At 33.1% G+C, this 20631-nt stretch overlaps 2 protein-coding genes across 4 annotated transcripts in view; both read left to right on the forward strand.

Annotated features, from left to right (window-relative positions):
- The window catches only part of LOC148599514 (islet cell autoantigen 1-like), a 32509-nt gene extending 27498 nt beyond the window's left edge, over window positions 1-5011 (forward strand). For both annotated transcript variants that reach the window (XM_088557164.1, XM_088557166.1), the window contains 3 exons: window positions 1841-2092; window positions 3146-3261; window positions 4843-5011. In XM_088557164.1, coding sequence (XP_088413290.1) covers window positions 1841-2092; window positions 3146-3261; window positions 4843-4953 — 479 coding nt within the window. In that variant the 3' untranslated portion in view covers window positions 4954-5011. The remainder of the gene's footprint in view (window positions 1-1840; window positions 2093-3145; window positions 3262-4842) is intronic.
- A 12555-nt stretch (window positions 5012-17566) lies between these two features.
- Window positions 17567-20631, forward strand: part of LOC148599516 (ADAM 17-like protease) — a 39479-nt gene continuing 36414 nt past the window's right edge. Inside the window, exons 1-2 of one of the 2 annotated variants that reach the window (XM_088557708.1) lie at window positions 17567-17729; window positions 19282-19411. In XM_088557708.1, coding sequence (XP_088413834.1) covers window positions 17675-17729; window positions 19282-19411 — 185 coding nt within the window. In that variant the 5' untranslated portion in view covers window positions 17567-17674. The remainder of the gene's footprint in view (window positions 17730-19281; window positions 19412-20631) is intronic. The other variant, XM_088557709.1, reaches the window with a different exon arrangement.

Raw genomic sequence — 20631 nt, forward strand, 5'->3', positions numbered from 1 at the left:
TATCAATGTCTCCACAGGTAATTTATACCCCAGCTGTCAAAGATAGGCATTTAATATTTGCAGTTTATTTGCGTATTCATACAACATGGGATAAATTGATCAGTTTATTTGCATATGATGTTTTATAACATGTCTTGTGTACATTACAAGTGGGTAGTTCACAGATCCAAAGATAAAACTTTGATATAAGACAATAAGATTTTGTTTTGGTGATGTAAAATTGAGACCTTTAAGTACCAGAGACTAGTATTAAGGTAGGGTTGGGTTAAGTTTTGGAGTTGAAGGAGTGCTTATTTTCATAATAATTTGAGGTTGCCTTACTTTACCTGAAAGCTAATAATGAGATTTCAAGTGTGGATAGAAAGAAATTGTAGTATATAAAAAATCAGTCATTTAATTTGGATGGTCCAAAGTTTTATTTCAACAACATCTGTCCATCTGTCTGTTCCTCCATCAATCTGTCCATACCACTCACATCTGTCCATCTGTCTGTCTGTTCCTCCATCAATCTGTCCAATACCACTCACATCTGTCTGTCTGTCTGTTTCTCCATCAATCTGTCCATACCACTCACATTTGTCTGTCTATCTGTACCAATCACATCTCTCTGTCTGTCTGTTCCTTCATCATTCTGTCCATACCACTCACATCTGTCTGTCTGCCTGTTCTTCCATCATTCTGTCCATACCACTCACATCTGTCTGTCTGTTCCTCCATCATGCTGCCCATTCCACTCACATCTGTCTGTCTGTTCCTCCATCAGTCTGTCCATAACACTCACATCTGTCTGCCTGTTCCTCCATCAGTCTGTCCATACCACTCATATCTGACTGTTTGTTCGTCCATCAATCTGTCCATACCACTCACATCTGTCTGTCTGCCTGTTTCTCCATCAATATATCTATACCACTCATATCTGTCTGTCTGCCTGTTTCTCCATCAATCTATCCATACCAGTCATGTTTGTCTGTATGTATGTTCCTCCATCAATCTGTCCATACCCCAAACTGGATTTTAAGGATTTTAATTATGCAACCAGACAAATAGAAAACTGGGTATATAATGTATTTTTCTTCTACATTTGTAAATTTTGTTCTCTGTCGAATTTTTTGGAGTGTTTGTCTGACTTATTATCTGCTGAGGAGGGTCCGGGATTTTATGAAGGGAAGGCGTAATTACGAGAATCAGTGTAAAAAAAAAATCTGATTATGACATGTTTAATGAATGAATGTGATAAATTGCCATATTCAATTCAATTCAAATCAATATTATCAGATCACAATAGGTATTTTGTATTGTTTTGTTTTTTTTTTTCTTTGAAAAAGGGGAGATGTACCCCCATTACACCTTTACCTGGACGGACCTGCCATGCTGATTTTGTTCTACTGAAATACTTTTTGTAAGATTGGGATTTTTTATTATTATACTACAAAAATAGAATAAAAAACAGAACTAGATCAATGGATTTTGCCAAGCTTAGAACAGTATTTGACATTCGAAACTCTCTCAAGATGCTGCTGACAGCTATGTAAGAAAATATGAGAACTTGTAATATTGGGAAATTGAATGATTTTATGCCACATCTGATAATCAAATAATGTATGATTTGAATTATACCAGAGAATTTCAATAGGCCTGTATGCATGGTTTAGTGACAGACGATATTTAAGTCTACCCTTTCATGAAGCTTGATAGATTGCAATCACTCAAGCCAATTCAGGTAAATGGTTTAGAAATTCAACATAAGATTTTCTTTTTTTGTCTGATAACATTTTGGAAAGCTGTTGTTAGCATGTATAATCTAAATACTATATATATATTTTTTTATTATTATTTGCAGATTTACTGTCGGGGGAATTAGAACCAGATGATACAGACAAAGATGACATGACAATTCTCAATGAAATTTTAAATGCTCCGTCAACAGAAGAGGATGAGTTTAGTGCAGAATGGCAAGCTGTGTTTGGTGAAGGAAGGTCCTCAGTGGCATTGTCAACGAACCAGAATGCTGAATCAAGCCAGCACTCAGAATTTTTACCTTCAAACTTGCTAGATTTGAACAAGCAGATGTCAGGAATGAGTTTGACTTCTGGTGCGTATAATTTTTTTTGGTTTCAAATTTGACCTGAACCACTTTTTGAAACACTAGTTCACAAGACTAGAATAGAAAACATCAATTAAAGCATTGAAATGTTTACCAAGGTTCAAAACTTTTTGATACAGAACAAATACTTCAAATTAACAACCTTAATTACACAGTTACTTCATTTGAATAATTTTGATAATTCCTTATGACCAGAGTAAATACATAGAGCATTAAATATCAACCTCTTTGCTTTGCACCAAACTCACCAAATGCACGTTATAAGCACTAGTGCACTACTTCCTTGAGCTATGGTATATGATATAATTATTATTCATGATTTCAATAGACGGATTGATATAAGACTTAAAGTTTTGTTTCTGAATCCTGTGATTAATTTACTATTGTTCATTTCATTCTATTGTTTTGGTTTGATGTTAAAACATGCAAATTACTTAAAAAAATATGTTTAAACTAGAATATCAATTAGCCCTGTCTTTATGGAGTTTCTGCTATTATCCTTCATTGATATAATATGTACTCATTGATTGTTCTGATTTCATTTAAAATCGTAATTAGGATTTTAAGTACCATGCATATTAAGTTCAAGACTATTACGATCACATTGTATTGACATTAACTTAATACGAACTTCTTTTTATTGTTTTCATTTTGTGGACAGATAAGTAGACTGAAAGTGCAGGGACTTTACCAAGCATTTGTCAACAAAAACATTTAATATAAAGCCAGAAAATCAGCTAATTTTTATTCCAAGAGGGATAGCTACTTGCTACTTCAAAACTATGTTACATTTGTGATGTCACAATAAAATTAGTGGTTTGTCAATTGCAGTATATGACATTTCAGAGTGCAGAGTTATTTAGGCAAAGATATGACCCTTTTATCTTTTAGTTTTGTTAATTGTGTCTTGTAAACACAGTATTACCTTCATTTATCAGTGCATTGTTATAAAATTCAATCGAATATAAAAATCGTAGTCCATAAAAGAGAAAATGCACCTCTAGACAAGAGATTGACATGTGCTATATGATTTTTGTACAGGTTCACTTGGAGTTCCACCAATGCAGCAAGGAGGAAAAGTTATGGGCCCTGGACAGACTCCAGTAGGTGGTGCTGCACAGCCTTCACAGCAGTCTAAAGCTAAAGCTCAGAAAAAGGTTTGTTTTGTTGTAGGAAAGGCCCAGTCTAAACCATACATGTCCTGAATACTGGTCTTTCATCTGTGGGAAAGCCCAGTCTAGACCATACATGTCTTGCATACTGGTCTTTTATGTGTGGGACAAGCCCTGTCTAGACCGTGCATGTCCTGCATACTGGTCTTTTATCAGTGGCAAAGACCCAGTCTAGAATATACATGTTCTGAAGACTGTTCATTTATCAGTGTGACAAGCCCAGTCTAGAATATACATGTCCTGCATACTGGTCTTTTATCAACAGAAAAGACCCAGTCTAGACCATACATGTTCTGAAGGCTGGTCTTTTATTATGAGCGAAGACCCAGTCTAGACCATACATGTTCTGAAGGCTGGTCTATTATCAACAGAAAAGCCCCAGTGTAGACTATATATGTTCTGAAGGCTGGTCTTTTATCAGTAGAAAAGACCAAGTCTAGACCATTGGCAATTACATGTTCGGAAGGCTGGTCTTTTATCAGTTGGAAAGACCCAGTCTAGACTATACATTTTCTAAAGGTTGGACTTCTTTCAGTAGGATAAACCTAATCTAGACCATACATGCCCTGCAAACTGTCAGTAGGAAAGACCAAGTTTAAACCATGCATTGTCTGAAGGCTATTTTTTGACAGTTAAATAGAAAGTATCACAGTGCACTGATATATTGATTAGTATTAGAATAGAACCACAGCCACAGGAAAATGCAGAGATTTGCTTCTTACATGGACTGACACTTAAAAGAATTGTAATTTACATTTACATTGGTGTAGACAGTTGTTAGATCAGATAGGACTATTTGTTACTATAACTGATGTGTTGTTTACATGTCCATCAATAAGGTTAACTATCTCTCATTACTGCAGTGGTGTTTTCATTTCAATCATAAGGTTCACTGTCTCACCGTACTGCAGTGGTGTTTTTGTTTCCATCAAAAAGGTTCACTGTCTCACATTACTGCAGTGGTGTTTTCGTTTCCATCAATAAAGTTCACTGTCCCACATTACTGCAGTGGTGTTTTCATTTCCATCAGTAAGGTTCACTATTTCTCATTACTGCAGTGGTGTTTTCATTTCCATCAGTAAGGTTCACTATTTCTCATTACTGCAGTGGTGTTTACGTTTCCATCAACAAAGTTCACTATTCACTCATTACTGCTATGATTGTGTTACTGTTTATTAAAAGTGTCCCCTCCTGTTAGATTTGGGAAGAAAATAAACCATTTGGGAACTAAAAAGGAGGGGCAAACTGTGATTTTAAGGATTGTTGCATGATTTTGATATTATTTTGCTTGGGGAAACACCCAGTATTAGGAGGTAAATTCAAGGGAACAAAATCACTGCCAGGTATGAAATAACTGTTTTTAGTCCCATACCAGCATCATCAAAGGGAGCTTAAGGTTTGAATCAGCCTGTCTTTAAGTCTGTCTGTCTGTCTGTCTGTCTATTCAATTCTGTTGCACAAATTGACTGATTAGTATTGACCACCAAAATTTTAAAAATACTGCTTGTAAAAATTATATACAATATCTTAATAATAGCCATTGTTTACTTCTGTATTTCATTTCAGGGACAACAAGATATGTCAGCATGGTTCAACCTGTTTGCCGATTTAGATCCATTGTCCAACCCAGATGCTATTGGAAAAACAGCTGATGACATGTCCAACTCCCAGTTTTAGCATGCTTTATCATCATAACAATGTAGACATTATGATTCATAAATGATTGTATTTTCAAGCTTTAGTTTCTGTCATAATATCAAGTGATCTCATTAGAGCATGAAATGATCTTGAACTTTTTAATATTCAAATCCATTGGTATTAGTTTTTGCATGTATACTAAAAAAATGTCCTGCCATAATTATTTATAGCTTCTATTTTGTAAGCAGTATGATCTGAAACTCCAAAAACTAACGTCATAATCTTTATGTGATAAAATCTCCAGTTTAAAAACAGATTACTTCTAAGAAGTGTTGTCTCTTATCCTACCTCAACTCATAGACTTGCAGACTTTCAAGATGTTTTTGTGTCTTGTTGAACATCCTAATGTAATTTTTCCTGAATCCCATTAAATTGTATTCTTCAACAGTCTCGGACATTCCCAGTTTCATAGAGGCAAGCTGGCATACACCACCACCCCATCTAAAATTGGAAAAAAAAAAATGGTTTTGCATGTAATCTTGATTTTTACAAATTCTACCCCAACAATTTGTGTGCCTTGCTTTGACCCCTCCCCCCCCCACCTTTAATTGAAATAATGGTTCTTCCCATGCATTTCTTATATTCCCCATGCTAATGAATATTATTTATTCTGTTCTACTTTCCTTAAAACTGGGAACTTGAATTTCTGGAAGGATTTTTTTTTTAATTTTGGAAGTAGGTATTGTAGTTTTAAGTTCATCTTTATTTGGAGCTTGCAGGTTTTGTATGGGAATCTAAATATTTAAAAAACCATAAATGAGTGATTCAAGCTGGTAAGTATTTGATTCTGGTAAAGTCCATTAAATTTGATTAAAATGTTCTAACAAAAACAGTGTGCTTGACCAATTACATTGTATAACTGTGTATAAGAAATTTTTTAAGGTATAACCATAATAAATGCAGAGGTTATACCTTTATTGACACTAACAAGTACATGTAGTTTATTTCAATGACATTTGTATGCTTAACATTTCATATCAGTGTTAAGTTCTGAAAATCTTATATGTCTAATTTTATTTTTACTTTACCCTTTTTTTATTTTCTTTACTAGTAGATCTAACATTCCAAATAGAGTCTATTAAATTATTTATTTATTTGTGGGATTCAAAAATGTTGTTTCTAAACTGATCAACTATTGTAATTTCATTAGAAAAACTTCAGTTTAAAGGATTGAGTAAATCATACATCAGATAAACTTTCAGAATTAAATTGGTAGATTCTGAAATTTTGGAAAGAATGAAGTTTAAATGAGTTATTTTTAAATCAATATTTATTTTAGTTATTCAGATTGAAAATACATACATGTATATGCATGCAACACTCAAATTCAATTGTCCATACATTGGATTGGCTTTGCAGATGATGCCAATGACCTGGATTTCTTTTATTTACGATGTATTTTGTAACAGGCATTTGTTCTCCTGCAGATTAGGATGGGAGACACCTTTGAAAATGGTAGATCCTCCAGACAGGAGGTTTACGTGAATGGTATTAAGTCATGTTGGAATACTCTTTATATCAATTTTACACACTGATCAAACCAAAGCTTGTAATATATTTATGACAATATATGCATGGTTTCGTAAATCTCAAATTGAATCAAAATTTGAGGAAAATATCAGTTCGATATTTATCATGATTTTGAAATCCATATCTTTTCTAGTCTGATCATTGTAATTATATACATGTAGTACTAATTTGTTTTTTTTTTTTATTATTATTATTTCTTGTTTATGTTACTGTATTTTCATCGTCCTCTTTTTTGGCATTTATTCCTAATTGATTATTTATGTTACGGTGTAAGATTTTTTTTTCTCACTGTAAAGTTGTTTTAAATAGATTCTCCCTTGGTATAAATCATTTCTCCACTTCAGATATTAAAAAAATGATTTTTAAAATGTGGGCTTAGTAAGAATGTTAAGAGAGTAGAGAAATAATTTACACCATAACATGGTTAAAGGAGAATTAGGGTTTCTAATGGAATTAGTACAAAATGAAAACCTCTTGCAGAAATTTAATCAACAAGCAGTGGTGGAAAATGGGCATGAATTCTTTATCCCCTTAATTAGAAAGGGGAAAGGAATTCTTTACTTACTGGTCCCTTCAATTCATCTAATATCATGGAGAGTTCTGTAGAAATTTGGAAATCCCTCAGTATTTTATTAAAACATTAAGTGTCAGTCGCTGTAAGAATCAGGCAGTGGGTGAAACATGGTTATGAAAAAAACCAACATTTTGAAAGTTTAGTTTGACCATTTGCACCATTTGAATGAAGGGAAAAAGACAATATTTCCATATCACTGGTAAATTAAGTCAAAATTTCATTGAAATGCACTAAAAATGAACATTTCAAGGGCAGATAACTCTGTCAAAAAAACTCATTTTTCTAACATTCTATTGAATAATTTCTGAACAAATTCAGTAATGCAGAGGTCAAATAATGGTCTTTTTTAATAGAGAGAGCATTCTAGAGTGAAATTTATATTGCTAGATTGGTGGGATTTTTACATGCATGTTACTGATTTTTCCCATTTTGCCTGATTCTTACAAAAACTTACACTTAATCTATGACATGTATACGTCTTACTTGTTTTGTTTTTGTTTTACATCAAAACAGCTTTCAGCATGGTTTGTCAAAATTCAAGTAGTTCTTCCTCTTCAATGAATCTCTGTTCTGATTTTCTTTTTTCTCATTACAATATTGAGTTTATTTTAGGCATTTCTAAATAAATGTATTTTCGTGATTGTTTGGACAAGGGTACTGTAGATGCATTCCTGTTACTGTGTTGTTTGTTTAAAACATGTGTTGTCTAAACCTGTTTGTTTTCATTGCTTATGTTATCTGTTATAATTATCTTTTTTGTTTTTTGTTTTATTTATGTAACATTCCAATATTTATAATTCAGAAGTACTACTGACATTAACATTTTCATGTTGAGATAGTGTAAACTCATTTACTGGGGCTACTCAAAGTGAAAATTGAGGAAGGTTCTACTTCATAATTAATTGATTTGAACACAAATTCTGTTCATGGAGTACTTAACTCCTTTGAAGAATTGAATTTTTGTTTGCACAATGTTTGTTTTTATGGTAAAGTTCTTTTTTAATTATCTATGAATTCTGATTTTTTTGGTTTCAAGATTGTAATGTAATGTAAAAGGTTGACAGGCCTATTACATGCTTGACTAATCATGCTACAGCCTAATCTAGACATTGATGACAAGCAGAAATTTTAGTAAATTCTGTTAAAAAATAACAATATTGACATTTTTGTCTATGTAATCTATGACAAAAACTTCTTCCTGTCAAAGACAAATGAGAGAAGTGAGCACAAAGAAGGAGGAGTTTATGCTAATTTCTCCCTCTAGATTAGGCCCTGTTTAGACTGTCCTGCTCATTCACAATATTTTCTGAACTTTCAACATCATAAAGTTATACCCCATGTATTACAATTGTTATAATTCAGCTAAAACTTTTTTTTTCATTTTCAGACTGATGTTGTAAATGATAAATGTTACAGAAATATTTCTTTTTGTGCAATAGTATTACTTATGTATATTTTTTCTTATTTATCATCTTACGTTTACAACATATGCAACTAGTGATGTATTCAAAATTGATACATACTCACAGTACAGTGAAAACTGCCTAAACTGAACTGCTTTTGGGCTCCAACTTCAGTTCAGTTTAGGAAGGTATTCAGTATACAAGGGTTCAATATACATTTATTTTGATATTAAGGAGTTGGACCAGGAGTAAGGGACATAACTCTTGAAATCAGTGTTATGTTTGCATCATATTCAATTTCACCAAAGCCTATCAAGCTTTCATTTGAAATAGAATGAAATCAATCCAAGTTACTTTGATGCTTAGAAGAAATTGATATAAAATGCTTTACACAAACATTCCAATAATTTGTGAGAGTTATGCACTTACGGTAGGTCTACCTCCTTAAGTGAATTAAAAAAAGTGTCTGGTTTAGATAGGTTTTCGGATTATACAGGGTTCGGTTAAGACAAGTTTCACTTCACAAAAAGTATTGTTTGTCAGTTTCATGAAATTTAAGTGTCACAATATGTTCATCTATTGTACTATCAGTCCTTGGGAAAAATAAACACAATTTTTATTTTTTTTAAATGGACAACTGGACTACCATATTGGGGTAGTTTTTGTAAGTGCCAAGATTCACCATTTGTTCTAAGAAGAAGGATACATGTATTAGATTTTAGTGGCTTGTATTTCCTTTTGTGATATGTGTGCACTTAATGCAGCATTGATTTGATTTATTTTTATTTTCACACTTTCTGCTAACACCACAAATATAGCAAAAATTAAAACCTTTAAAAATTACCCACTATATGGTATATAACTTTTCTCTCTGAAGATGCAATTCATTTGTTATATGATTAGTTGCAGCAAGTGTATTTTTGTTTTTGTTATTGTTTTTTTTTTCTGAATTAATTTGCATTCAAAAAGAGACATGACGGTTATTCTTTAATTTTGATAAGATGTAATAATGTCTGTATAAGCAGTACTTCCATGAATTTAATACTGTTACAAACTTTTTTCATTTACATGCCCAAACCTTAACTTAAATGAATTATATTTTATCGAACTTTTACTGGTACATGTATACCTTTACAGTATTTACCAAAGAGTAATGACATTTTTTTCACCTTGAAAATTTATAATGAGGAGTGGTACATATATCTTTGATCCCAATTACATTTATCCTGTTGCTTGAAAGGTGTTGATCCAAGAAAAGATGTGCTGGGTGTAGTCCTCCCCCATCAAATTAGAAAAACAGAAATTTTGATTTTTCACAAATTTTACCTGTTCTCTTATATTGTTTCTTTTAGCCTTTACTTTGATATATGCTAGCCCTAACATCCCTGAAATCCTGAATCTGCCTTGCTTTAGATTTACCGTACATGGAAAATGAATAATTAATGTTTCTCAATACCACTCATCAATTGATATGATACTTTCATTGTGTGTGGAATAAGATGTCAGATTTTAAATACTCCTGTGTATATGTAAAAATCTTCCTATTCTTTATGCTAGCTAAAATCATAATGCATGCATTTTAAAAGTCTGAGGCGCTGACTGAAATTGGGGTATTCAAGAATTATCATGTGCAATTATTATTTATGACAAAATGTTAAAGGCACAGGCCATTTGATTTTCTATTCGATTAATACAAGAATATTTATTTGGAAAATTAACATTTTTCCATGGGCAAAAAGTGGACCAGAATTTTTTTACTTCTGACGCTGGGCAAATTATTTACAGGACTAAGATCAGGACCTAAAACTCATATTCTAAACATAACCAAGGCCTCAAACCAAGAAAATCAAATGATCAGTGCTTTTTATTTTATTTTGCAACTGAAGTGATCTGAAATTTGTATTAAGATGTGCTAGACAGCAGGAAATGTGTGTTGGGAGCATGTTAGATTCATTGTGTCATCAAATATAATGACTTAATCAGTAGAATTGCACTATGTCTCCATAATAAGAATCCTATGAATTTACCTTTGTTAGTTTTCTTTTCTTGTTGTGATTGAAGATCTGTAAGAGTAAATATCATATCTGTTGTTGCTATATATTTAATTTTAAAAGGTAATAAATTGATTTAAATTGAGTTTGGATCTGTTTATTATGTTGATTACTTTCTAAGAGAGCTGACTCAGTTACTGGATCTGTTTATTATGTTGATTACTTTCTAAGAGAGCTGACTTTCTGTTACTGGATCTGTTTATTATGTTGATTACTTTCTAAGAGAGCTGACTCAGTTACTGGATCTGTTTATTATGTTGATTACTTTCTAAGAGAGCTGACCTTCTATTACTGGATCTGTTTATTATGTTGAGTACTTTCTAAGAGAGCTGACTTTCAGTTACTGGATCTGTTTATTATGTTGAGTACTTTCTAAGAGAGCTGACCTTCTATTACTGGATCTGTTTATTATGTTGATTACTTTCTAAGAGAGCTGACTTCTGTTACTGGATCTGTTTATTATGTTGATTACTTTCTAAGAGAGCTGACTTCTGTTACTGGATCTGTTTATTATGTTGAGTACTTTCTAAGAGAGCTGACTTTCAGTTACTGGATCTGTTTATTATGTTGAGTACCTTCCAAGAGAATTGACTTTCTGTTACTGGATCTGTTTATTATGTTGATTACTTTCTAAGAGAGCTGACTTCTGTTACTGGATCTGTTTATTATGTTGCGTACTTTCTAAGAGAACTGACTTTCTGTTACTGGATCTGTTTATTATGTTGATTACTTTCTAAGAGAGCTGACTTTCAGTTACTGGATCTGTTTATTATGTTGCGTACTTTCTAAGAGAGCTGACCTTCTGTTTCTGGATCTGATTATTATGTTGATTACTTTCTAAGAGAGCTGACTTTTGTTACTGGATCTGTTTATTATGTTGAGTACTTTCTAAGAGAGCTGACCTTCAGTTACTGGATCTGTTTATTATGTTGATTACTTTCTAAGAGAGCTGACTTTCAGTTACTGGATCTGTTTATTATGTTGATTACTTTCTAAGAGAGCTGACCTTCTGTTACTGGATCTGTTTATTATGTTGAGTACTTTCTAAGAGAGCTGACTTTCAGTTACTGGATCTGTTTATGATGTTGAGTACTTTCTAAGAGAGCTGACCTTCTGTTACTGGATCTGTTTATTATTTTGATTACTTTCTAAGAGAGCTGACTTTCAGTTACTGGATCTGTTTATTATGTTGCTTACTTTCTAAGAGAGCTGACTTCTGTTACTGGATCTGTTTATTATTTTGATTACTTTCTAAGAGAGCTGACTTTCAGTTACTGGATCTGTTTATTATGTTGAGTACTTTCTAAGAGAGATGACTTCTGTTACTGGATCTATTATGTTGATTACTTTCTAAGAGAGCTGACTTTCAGTTACTGGATCTGTTTATTATGTTGATTACTTTCTAAGAGAGCTGACCTTCTGTTACTGGATCTGTTTATTATGTTGAGTACTTTCTAAGAGAGCTGACTTTCAGTTACTGGATCTGTTTATTATGTTGAGTACTTTCTAAGATAGCTGACTTCTGTTACTGGATCTGTTTATTATGTTGAGCACTTTCTAAGAGAGCTGACTTTCAGTTACTGGATCTGTTTATTATGTCGAGTACTTTCTAAGAGAGCTGACCTTCTGTTACTGGATCTGTTTATTATCTTGATTACTTTCTAAGAGAGCTGACTTTCAGTTACTGGATCTGTTTATTATGTTGATTACTTTCTAAGAGAGCTGACCTTCTGTTACTGGATCTGGTTATTATGTTGAGTACTTTCTAAGAGAGCTGACTTTCAGTTACTGGATCTGTTTATTATGTTGAGTACTTTCTAAGAGAGCTGACCTTCTGTTACTGGATCTGTTTATTATTTTGATTACTTTCTAAGAGAGCTGACTTTCAGTTACTGGATCTGTTTATTATGTTGCTTACTTTCTAAGAGAGCTGACTTCAGTTACTGGATCTGTTTATTATGTTGCGTACCTTCTAAGAGAGCTGACTTTCAGTTACTGGATCTGTTTATTATGTTGAGTACTTTCTAAGAGAGCTGACTTCTGTTACTGGATCTATTATGTTGATTACTTTCTAAGAGAACTGACCTTCTGTTACTGGATCTGTTTATTATGTTGATTACTTTCTAAGAGAGCTGACCTTCTGTTACTGGATCTGTTTATTATGTTGAGTACTTTCTAAGAGAGCTGACTTTCAGTTACTGGATCTGTTTATTATGTTGAGTACTTTCTAAGAGAGCTGACTTCTGTTACTGGATCTATTATGTTGATTACTTTCTAAGAGAGCTGACTTTCTGTTACTGGATCTGTTTATTATGTTAATTACTTTCTAAGAGAGCTGACTTCTGTTACTGTATCTGTTTATTATGTCGATTACTTTCTAAGAGAGCTGACCTTCTGTTACTGGATCTGTTTATTATGTTGATTACTTTCTAAGAGAGCTGACTTTCAGTTACTGGATCTGTTTATTATGTTGAGTACTTTCTAAGAGAGCTGACCTTCTGTTACTGGATCTGTTTATTATTTTGATTACTTTCTAAGAGAGCTGACTTTCAGTTACTGGATCTGTTTATTATGTTGCTTACTTTCTAAGAGAGCTGACTTCTGTTACTGGATCTGTTTATTATTTTGATTACTTTCTAAGAGAGCTGACTTTCTGTTACTGGATCTGTTTATTATGTTGATTACTTTCTAAGAGAGATGACTTCTGTTACTGGATCTATTATGTTGATTACTTTCTAAGAGAGCTGACTTTCAGTTACTGGATCTGTTTATTATGTTGATTACTTTCTAAGAGAGCTGACCTTCTGTTACTGGATCTGTTTATTATGTTGAGTACTTTCTAAGAGAGCTGACTTTCAGTTACTGGATCTGTTTATTATGTTGAGTACTTTCTAAGATAGCTGACTTCTGTTACTGGATCTGTTTATTATGTTGAGCACTTTCTAAGAGAGCTGACTTTCAGTTACTGGATCTGTTTATTATGTCGAGTACTTTCTAAGAGAGCTGACCTTCTGTTACTGGATCTGTTTATTATCTTGATTACTTTCTAAGAGAGCTGACTTTCAGTTACTGGATCTGTTTATTATGTTGATTACTTTCTAAGAGAGCTGACCTTCTGTTACTGGATCTGGTTATTATGTTGAGTACTTTCTAAGAGAGCTGACTTTCAGTTACTGGATCTGTTTATTATGTTGAGTACTTTCTAAGAGAGCTGACCTTCTGTTACTGGATCTGTTTATTATTTTGATTACTTTCTAAGAGAGCTGACTTTCAGTTACTGGATCTGTTTATTATGTTGCTTACTTTCTAAGAGAGCTGACTTCAGTTACTGGATCTGTTTATTATGTTGCGTACCTTCTAAGAGAGCTGACTTTCAGTTACTGGATCTGTTTATTATGTTGAGTACTTTCTAAGAGAGCTGACTTCTGTTACTGGATCTATTATGTTGATTACTTTCTAAGAGAACTGACCTTCTGTTACTGGATCTGTTTATTATGTTGATTACTTTCTAAGAGAGCTGACCTTCTGTTACTGGATCTGTTTATTATGTTGAGTACTTTCTAAGAGAGCTGACTTTCAGTTACTGGATCTGTTTATTATGTTGATTACTTTCTAAGAGAGCTGACCTTCTGTTACTGGATCTGTTTATTATGTTGAGTACTTTCTAAGAGAGCTGACTTTCAGTTACTGGATCTGTTTATTATGTTGAGTACTTTCTAAGAGAGCTGACCTTCTGTTACTGGATCTGTTTATTATGTTGAGTACTTTCTAAGAGAGCTGACCTTCTGTTACTGGATCTGTTTATTATGTTGATTACTGTCTAAGAGAGCTGACCTTCTGTTACTGGATCTGTTTATTATGTTGATTACTTTCTAAGAGAGCTGACCTTCTGTTACTGGATCTGTTTATTATGTTGAGTACTTTCTAAGAGAGCTGACCTTCTGTTACTGGATCTGTTTATTATGTTGATTACTTTCTAAGAGAGCTGACCTTCTGTTACTGGATCTGTTTATTATGTTGATTACTTTCTAAGAGAGCTGACCTTCTGTTACTGGATCTGTTTATTATGTTGATTACTTTCTAAGAGAGCTGACTTCTGTTACTTATGCAGTGATCCTGATACCTATAAATATTTTTATCCCCTCTCATTGGTAGGAGGTACATGGATATAGTGATCGTGAGGTCTATCAGTTTATCCATCCATGTATCCATCCGCATCTTTTTCATTAGTTTTTTTCTGACAAAAGCTTTGTATAGGTATACCATAATTATGTGATTGTATTTTTAACTGAAGCATTTTGCCACTGTTTTTTTTACTTTGTTTATATATAGATATATATATATGAAAAAAAAATTAGAATGAATTCTGGATTTTTCACGAATTCTACCCTTCCTCCCCCCCCCCAAAAAAAAAAAAGACAAAAAAACAAAAAAAACAAAAAAATTCATGCCTGCCTCATTTTGCTCAGCATTCAATTCTATTTACACCTTCTCTAACCTTAAATCCTGGATCTTTCCCTGGAAACACCTTGCTGTTATTTAATATATTATGTAGCTGTACATGACATGCTTAGATTTCATAAACCTGATTTTCAAAGATATATAAAAACAGATAGTGATGTAAGAAATGAGGACCAATAGAGAATAATTTGGAATACTAAATAAAAACTATGTTAAATACCACTACATTGAATTTTTATCATAAGATCAATGATAGTTTACCGAATTCAACATTCCAGTATTTCCATCCAAAAATTGTACTGTGTAACAAAGTAATTAAAACATGTAGTAGCAAGCAGACTTTGCTAGCTGATTTTGCCTAAATTATGATGTAAATAATTTTTAAAAGTGAAAAAATATGACATCAGCAGGAAATGGGAAAATGTGATTTTCCACATGCCCTTGGCTTTAGGTTAGATTCAAAATGTTCTTTAAAATAACTATTTCAAAAAACAGGAAACCCCTCATCACTTGCATGCAGATATTTTGTCTAAAATCAGTCAATTTTTTATATCCATTTAATACTATTTTTAAGATAGATTGATTATGTAGCATCACATATATCCCTATGAATCACATATAGGCCATTCAGTGAATTTATCTCATGGCTAGTATTAGAGAGTCAAAATCAATCTTGTGTCAATAGCTCTAAAAGCATCTGTTTTAATTTCATCTGTTGATAATTAAAGATCATTATCAAAAACTTTTTTACAGAATTAACAAACTTGGCCCAAAATAAGTACGCTGAAAATGTATTCAGAGGCATAGGATGTAATACTTAAACTAGCCCCTCAGATTTATATTTGTTTTCACAAACATAAATTTGGAAAAAAATAAAATATCAGATATCTAATTTTGATTTTGGCTGTTTGTGCGTGATGCTGTGGTCTGTTTGAGTGTGTTGTATTGCCCAACACCTCCGTCCTCAGCACTCAAGGTTTTCTGTCGGGGTTACCTCACCCTTAGCTTCTGAACAAAAGTTCTGATCCTGGAAGTACAGGAAGGGAGTTACAGATTCCTGGTTCTGGATTTTCCTCGAGATTGCCTCCTGAAGCCTTTCCCTGTCGAAGGGTGTAGCCGCAAGGCAGCGGAGGTTTAGATCAGAGTTTTACTTCTCCTAGATTAAGCTACCCTCCAAGGTTTACGAGCCCCATCTACCCGAGGCTATCTGGTTTTAAGGCGTCAGTGACTCGATTAATTAAACTGAGAACATAATATAATATAACATAGCGTATCTTTTAAGTACTCCTCCGTCTAAGAATCTGGCAAAATGTATGTAAGGTGTGGCACATGAAGAAAAAATACACAGATAATTTATTGCATCATCCAAGTATTTATACCTGATAAGCTCAAGAAATGACTGTTAAAGTGTTTGTAAGTTTTTTAAAGCATTTTTAAGATATTTATAGGTCAAATTTAGTTAAAATGCACTATGAAAAAATGGCGGGAAAATTTTCCCAAAGTTTTTCCTAATGTAAGCAGTCAAAAAATGTCTACGTCACCAATGCTTCAGGAGAAACTTAAATAGCTTAATAGTTGTTTTCTAGATATATTTGAAATGCTTTGAGGCAAAAAAGACCAAATTGAGAAATATGATGTGGCACTCCTTGCCTGATTCTTACACAGAATGGTACTTAATTCCAAATCAAGAGCTCACAAGGAGCATAAAGAGCTTTACATCAAAGAACATCTGAGAACAAATGAAGCAAACTCCCTGTAGCAAGACTGAAAAAACACAGAAAGGGTTGAAGTGAAAATTCTTAAAAAGTCTTTTCTCTGTCTCTTACAGACCTGACACTTGGGAGGGAAGAGTTTAATAAAATAACGGAGTAGGTACAATAAGGGGTATTTTCAGCCTTAAAATATTGAATCTTTCTTTATATTTTCAAAAGTTCATATGAATGATGTGTACTAAAGTAAAAAGAAAAAAAACTTTTTGTAAATACTTCTTGCATGATTTTTATGGGGCTAGGATCAAATTTGAAATAAAAGGCAGAACTTAAATTTTCAAGAAATGAAAAGCCAGAAAGAAAATAAAAGGCAGGGTTTATTATTGTCTTAATATTTTTTGGCAGAATAGAATTTGATCCTAGTCCCCCCCCCCAATAAAAATCACATGGTTACACCCTAATTAAGCTAGTATGAATTTGGTTCTCAGATGAGCAATTATTTTTTTCAAATAGAAAAGTTGTTAAAAAGGATACAATAAAACAAAAATAGCAAATTTCCCATAATCCTGTATATAACAGTCCCTGTATCAATAAATAACAATGTCTATATTTGCCAATTATTGTAATTGTGTTTGTGCCAATAAAGAATATTATTATACTATTATTTTTTTTTTGGATGAAATTAGGATTATGAATTATGTTTTTTGAAAATTAAATAGTAAATTCAAATCCTCTCCAAATATTTAGGCAGGAAAATGGCTCTATTGTCCTCAGTTACACTTTTCTGATTTTATTCAAATCCGGTATGTATGGTTTTTTTTTCGGATTTTCATTCATACCCTCACCCAGTACCGGATGTAATTTTAGTCACCACAGCTGATATTACCTCCCCTGACTTAAGCGCGATTTTCTTGTTTTCCAACTTCAAAAAGTTCAAAAAAGGAAAGAAAACATTATGACAGGGTGTGAAACATGAGATTATTGGTGCTGTTTCTTGTGACTTTCATCTGTCCTGATCTTACTAGAGGTAGGGATAAACATATTTCGGGTGTAAAATTGAAACCAGCTCCGACACACCTGAACACTATTTGACAGGTTGAGTCATAGGATGTTATGTGTTGTTGTATAATCTTTATGGGTGCCAATAGGGTTTTAATTAAATAATTGCAAAGTGTTTTGGAAAGTAAACTTCTGTCATGACAAACATAAATCATTATCAGTGATTCAGCTGAAAATGGGATAGAGGGGCACAATCTTAAAATAACAAGAGAACACTATAATAAACTAGTAGAACCAAAATCAGAGGATTTTTAATGAAATGACAGTTTTGACTAAGATACTTTATAAATTTCTTCTGAAAAGCAAAAAGCACAAGGCAGTGGGCCCTTTTCCACGCATTGGAGGACGGGAAGCCTTTACAGGCTAATTGTCCACACATCTGGTTTTAGTTAATATACATGGAATTGTTACGTTTGTATTAAATGTGGAAATTGTGAGAAATTCATTTATACAAATATATACCAAATGATACAAATACAATGAAAGTTATTAAATCATATCTGATGTAACAAGTGTTGATTAAAAATCATTCAGAATTAAGACAAAATACACACATTTAACAAACTTGAAAGAATTTATTACAATTTTATGAAAAATCTGGTAAGGATGATGCATCGACTCAATTTGGCACTAATCATCATAATTTCTATGACTTGTTCTGTTTCTGACCAACAGAATCCGTCCATTTCAAGCATAGCCCAACATAAATAGAAAACTGTCTAGTTTATTAAGTGTGATTACAGGGGCTTGCTCCCACAATCAGATATGTAGCCCCACTAGTATTTAACATAAATTAATGGGGCTATATATTTGATTGTGGGAGCAAGCACTTGTGGTCTGATCATAGTTTTATAAGCCATTTATAGTTGTACATTTGTGGATAAGTTAGACAATATTTCCTTAATGAATCAGGTGTTTACATCACAATTCTGTCTGTTATTGACACAAACCTGATGTGTGGATGATAATGTTGTCACACAAGATCTCCTGCAATTTTATGATGGATCACAGGAGATCTCCCAATTAGGTTAGACTAGGTTAACAGGTACATGTATGCATAAACATGTATTAGGAAATATACCACATTTACTATATGCAATTTGATATTCTTAATATTTAGAAATCAGTGATTTTCATAGAATTTGTCCTGTGTGATAAAATTTGATAATTCACATTGTGACATAAATTGGGTTATTTCAGTCTCAGACTTTCTCCCCTTACCACATCACAAGATGAACATCAATCCACCAATAAAAAAAATTGTGTTGACAATAGCAATAGATAATTGAGAACATCCATGTTATACAAAGGATTATCATAAATTGACGAAATATGATCATCACTCGCGCAAAAGCAAATTCCACATACTTGTTAAATCTGGGCATTCTTTTTCTTAGACACTCTTGATCATATTTTGCATATTCTCTCTTTCTATCATTTTCTTATTGATTAACCCACAATATATTACTGTAACAGCTATATACCCTGACAGATTGTGAATTTTATTTTTTTTTTTACAGGAGATGTTGGTCTTAAATTGAAATATTTTGAAACTCTTACACAAGCAGATATCCACTCAAGAATTAGAAGGAGTTCAGATCCAAACCCAGCATCACATTTACATGAGTTTTGGTTTTCTTCTTTTGGGAGGTAAGTTGTACTATTGGTAGTGTCGTAGTATTGTCTTAAAACATTATCACATTGAGGGATTTTGATATGTTGTTTAAAAAATGTACTATTAGTCTGATAGACAATTCCTTTTGTTTTCAATTATTTTCTATTTTTAGCTCACTTGGCCAAAGGCCATGTGAGCTGTTGCCATCACTCGGCATCTGTCCTCAACCTCATCCTCATCATCGTTAAGAATTTTTTTGAAACTTTTCTCCTCTGAAACTACATGACCAGTCACAGCCAAATTTGGTATGAATGTTCCTTAAGGTATTTTGTATAGATCTGGTGTGGAGGTTTTCGATCCATCAAAAAATAGCTGCTGTTGCTAAAAATAGAACAAAGGGATCAGTCAGCAGTTTTTCTCATATATCTCCAAAACAGTCTGGTTTAGTCAATTCTTTCGAATGCCAAAACGATCCTTAATATAAGGCCTACAAAAGTCTGTATTTGGTCGAAGTTGTTGGATTTGGATGACTCTTTGTTACAGTTTTCACCCTGATATCTGGAAAACTATGATAGATAGGAATCAAAGACTGAAGTCTTCAAAGTCACTAATCGTCAAATATTCACTGTCACTGATTTTGGCATACTTTAAACATCCAATGCAATATACTCTAAAATCGGTGGACTTCTAAAAAATCTTGGTTCACTTGAGGTTATTGCATATTCTTTTGTAACTGTTATGACCCGAATGGCTATATACAGTGAAACTTCTCCAAACTGGACCCTCAGAAAACCGGTCTACCCTTCAAACTGGCCGTTTTCAAAAGTCCCGGCCGATATACCTTAAAACCTGCGTGTTTTGTCTTCAATAGACCGGCCACCCCCTAAAACTGTACACCGGCCGGTTTTTCATAGTTTTAGTTACATATTTCAAATAAAAACAACCTCTCAATTCCGGCCATCCAGTTATTGTTCACCTGTAATAAATGTGTCAACAAAACTGTAAATGATTACATAATATTACGTAATTAATAATTCATTCACTGACCGGTTTGCATTTCATCAGTGGACAGATGATTATTGAATGAGACAGTAGTTTTGAATAGGCATTGGACATGTTTCAACCAACAAACTGACAAGGTGTAGGATTACAGAACACATGAATGGAATCAGCTCTTAGAATGCATTGCTATTTTTCACAAAACTGACCACCCCTACAAACCGGCCATTTTTTCTTGTCCCAGTGGTGGCCGGTT

Source organism: Perna viridis, chromosome 13, assembly GCF_037379345.1.
Source record: "Perna viridis isolate PV_CMFRI_1.1 ecotype Kerala chromosome 13, ASM3737934v1, whole genome shotgun sequence".
NCBI lineage: Eukaryota > Metazoa > Mollusca > Bivalvia > Mytilida > Mytilidae > Perna > Perna viridis.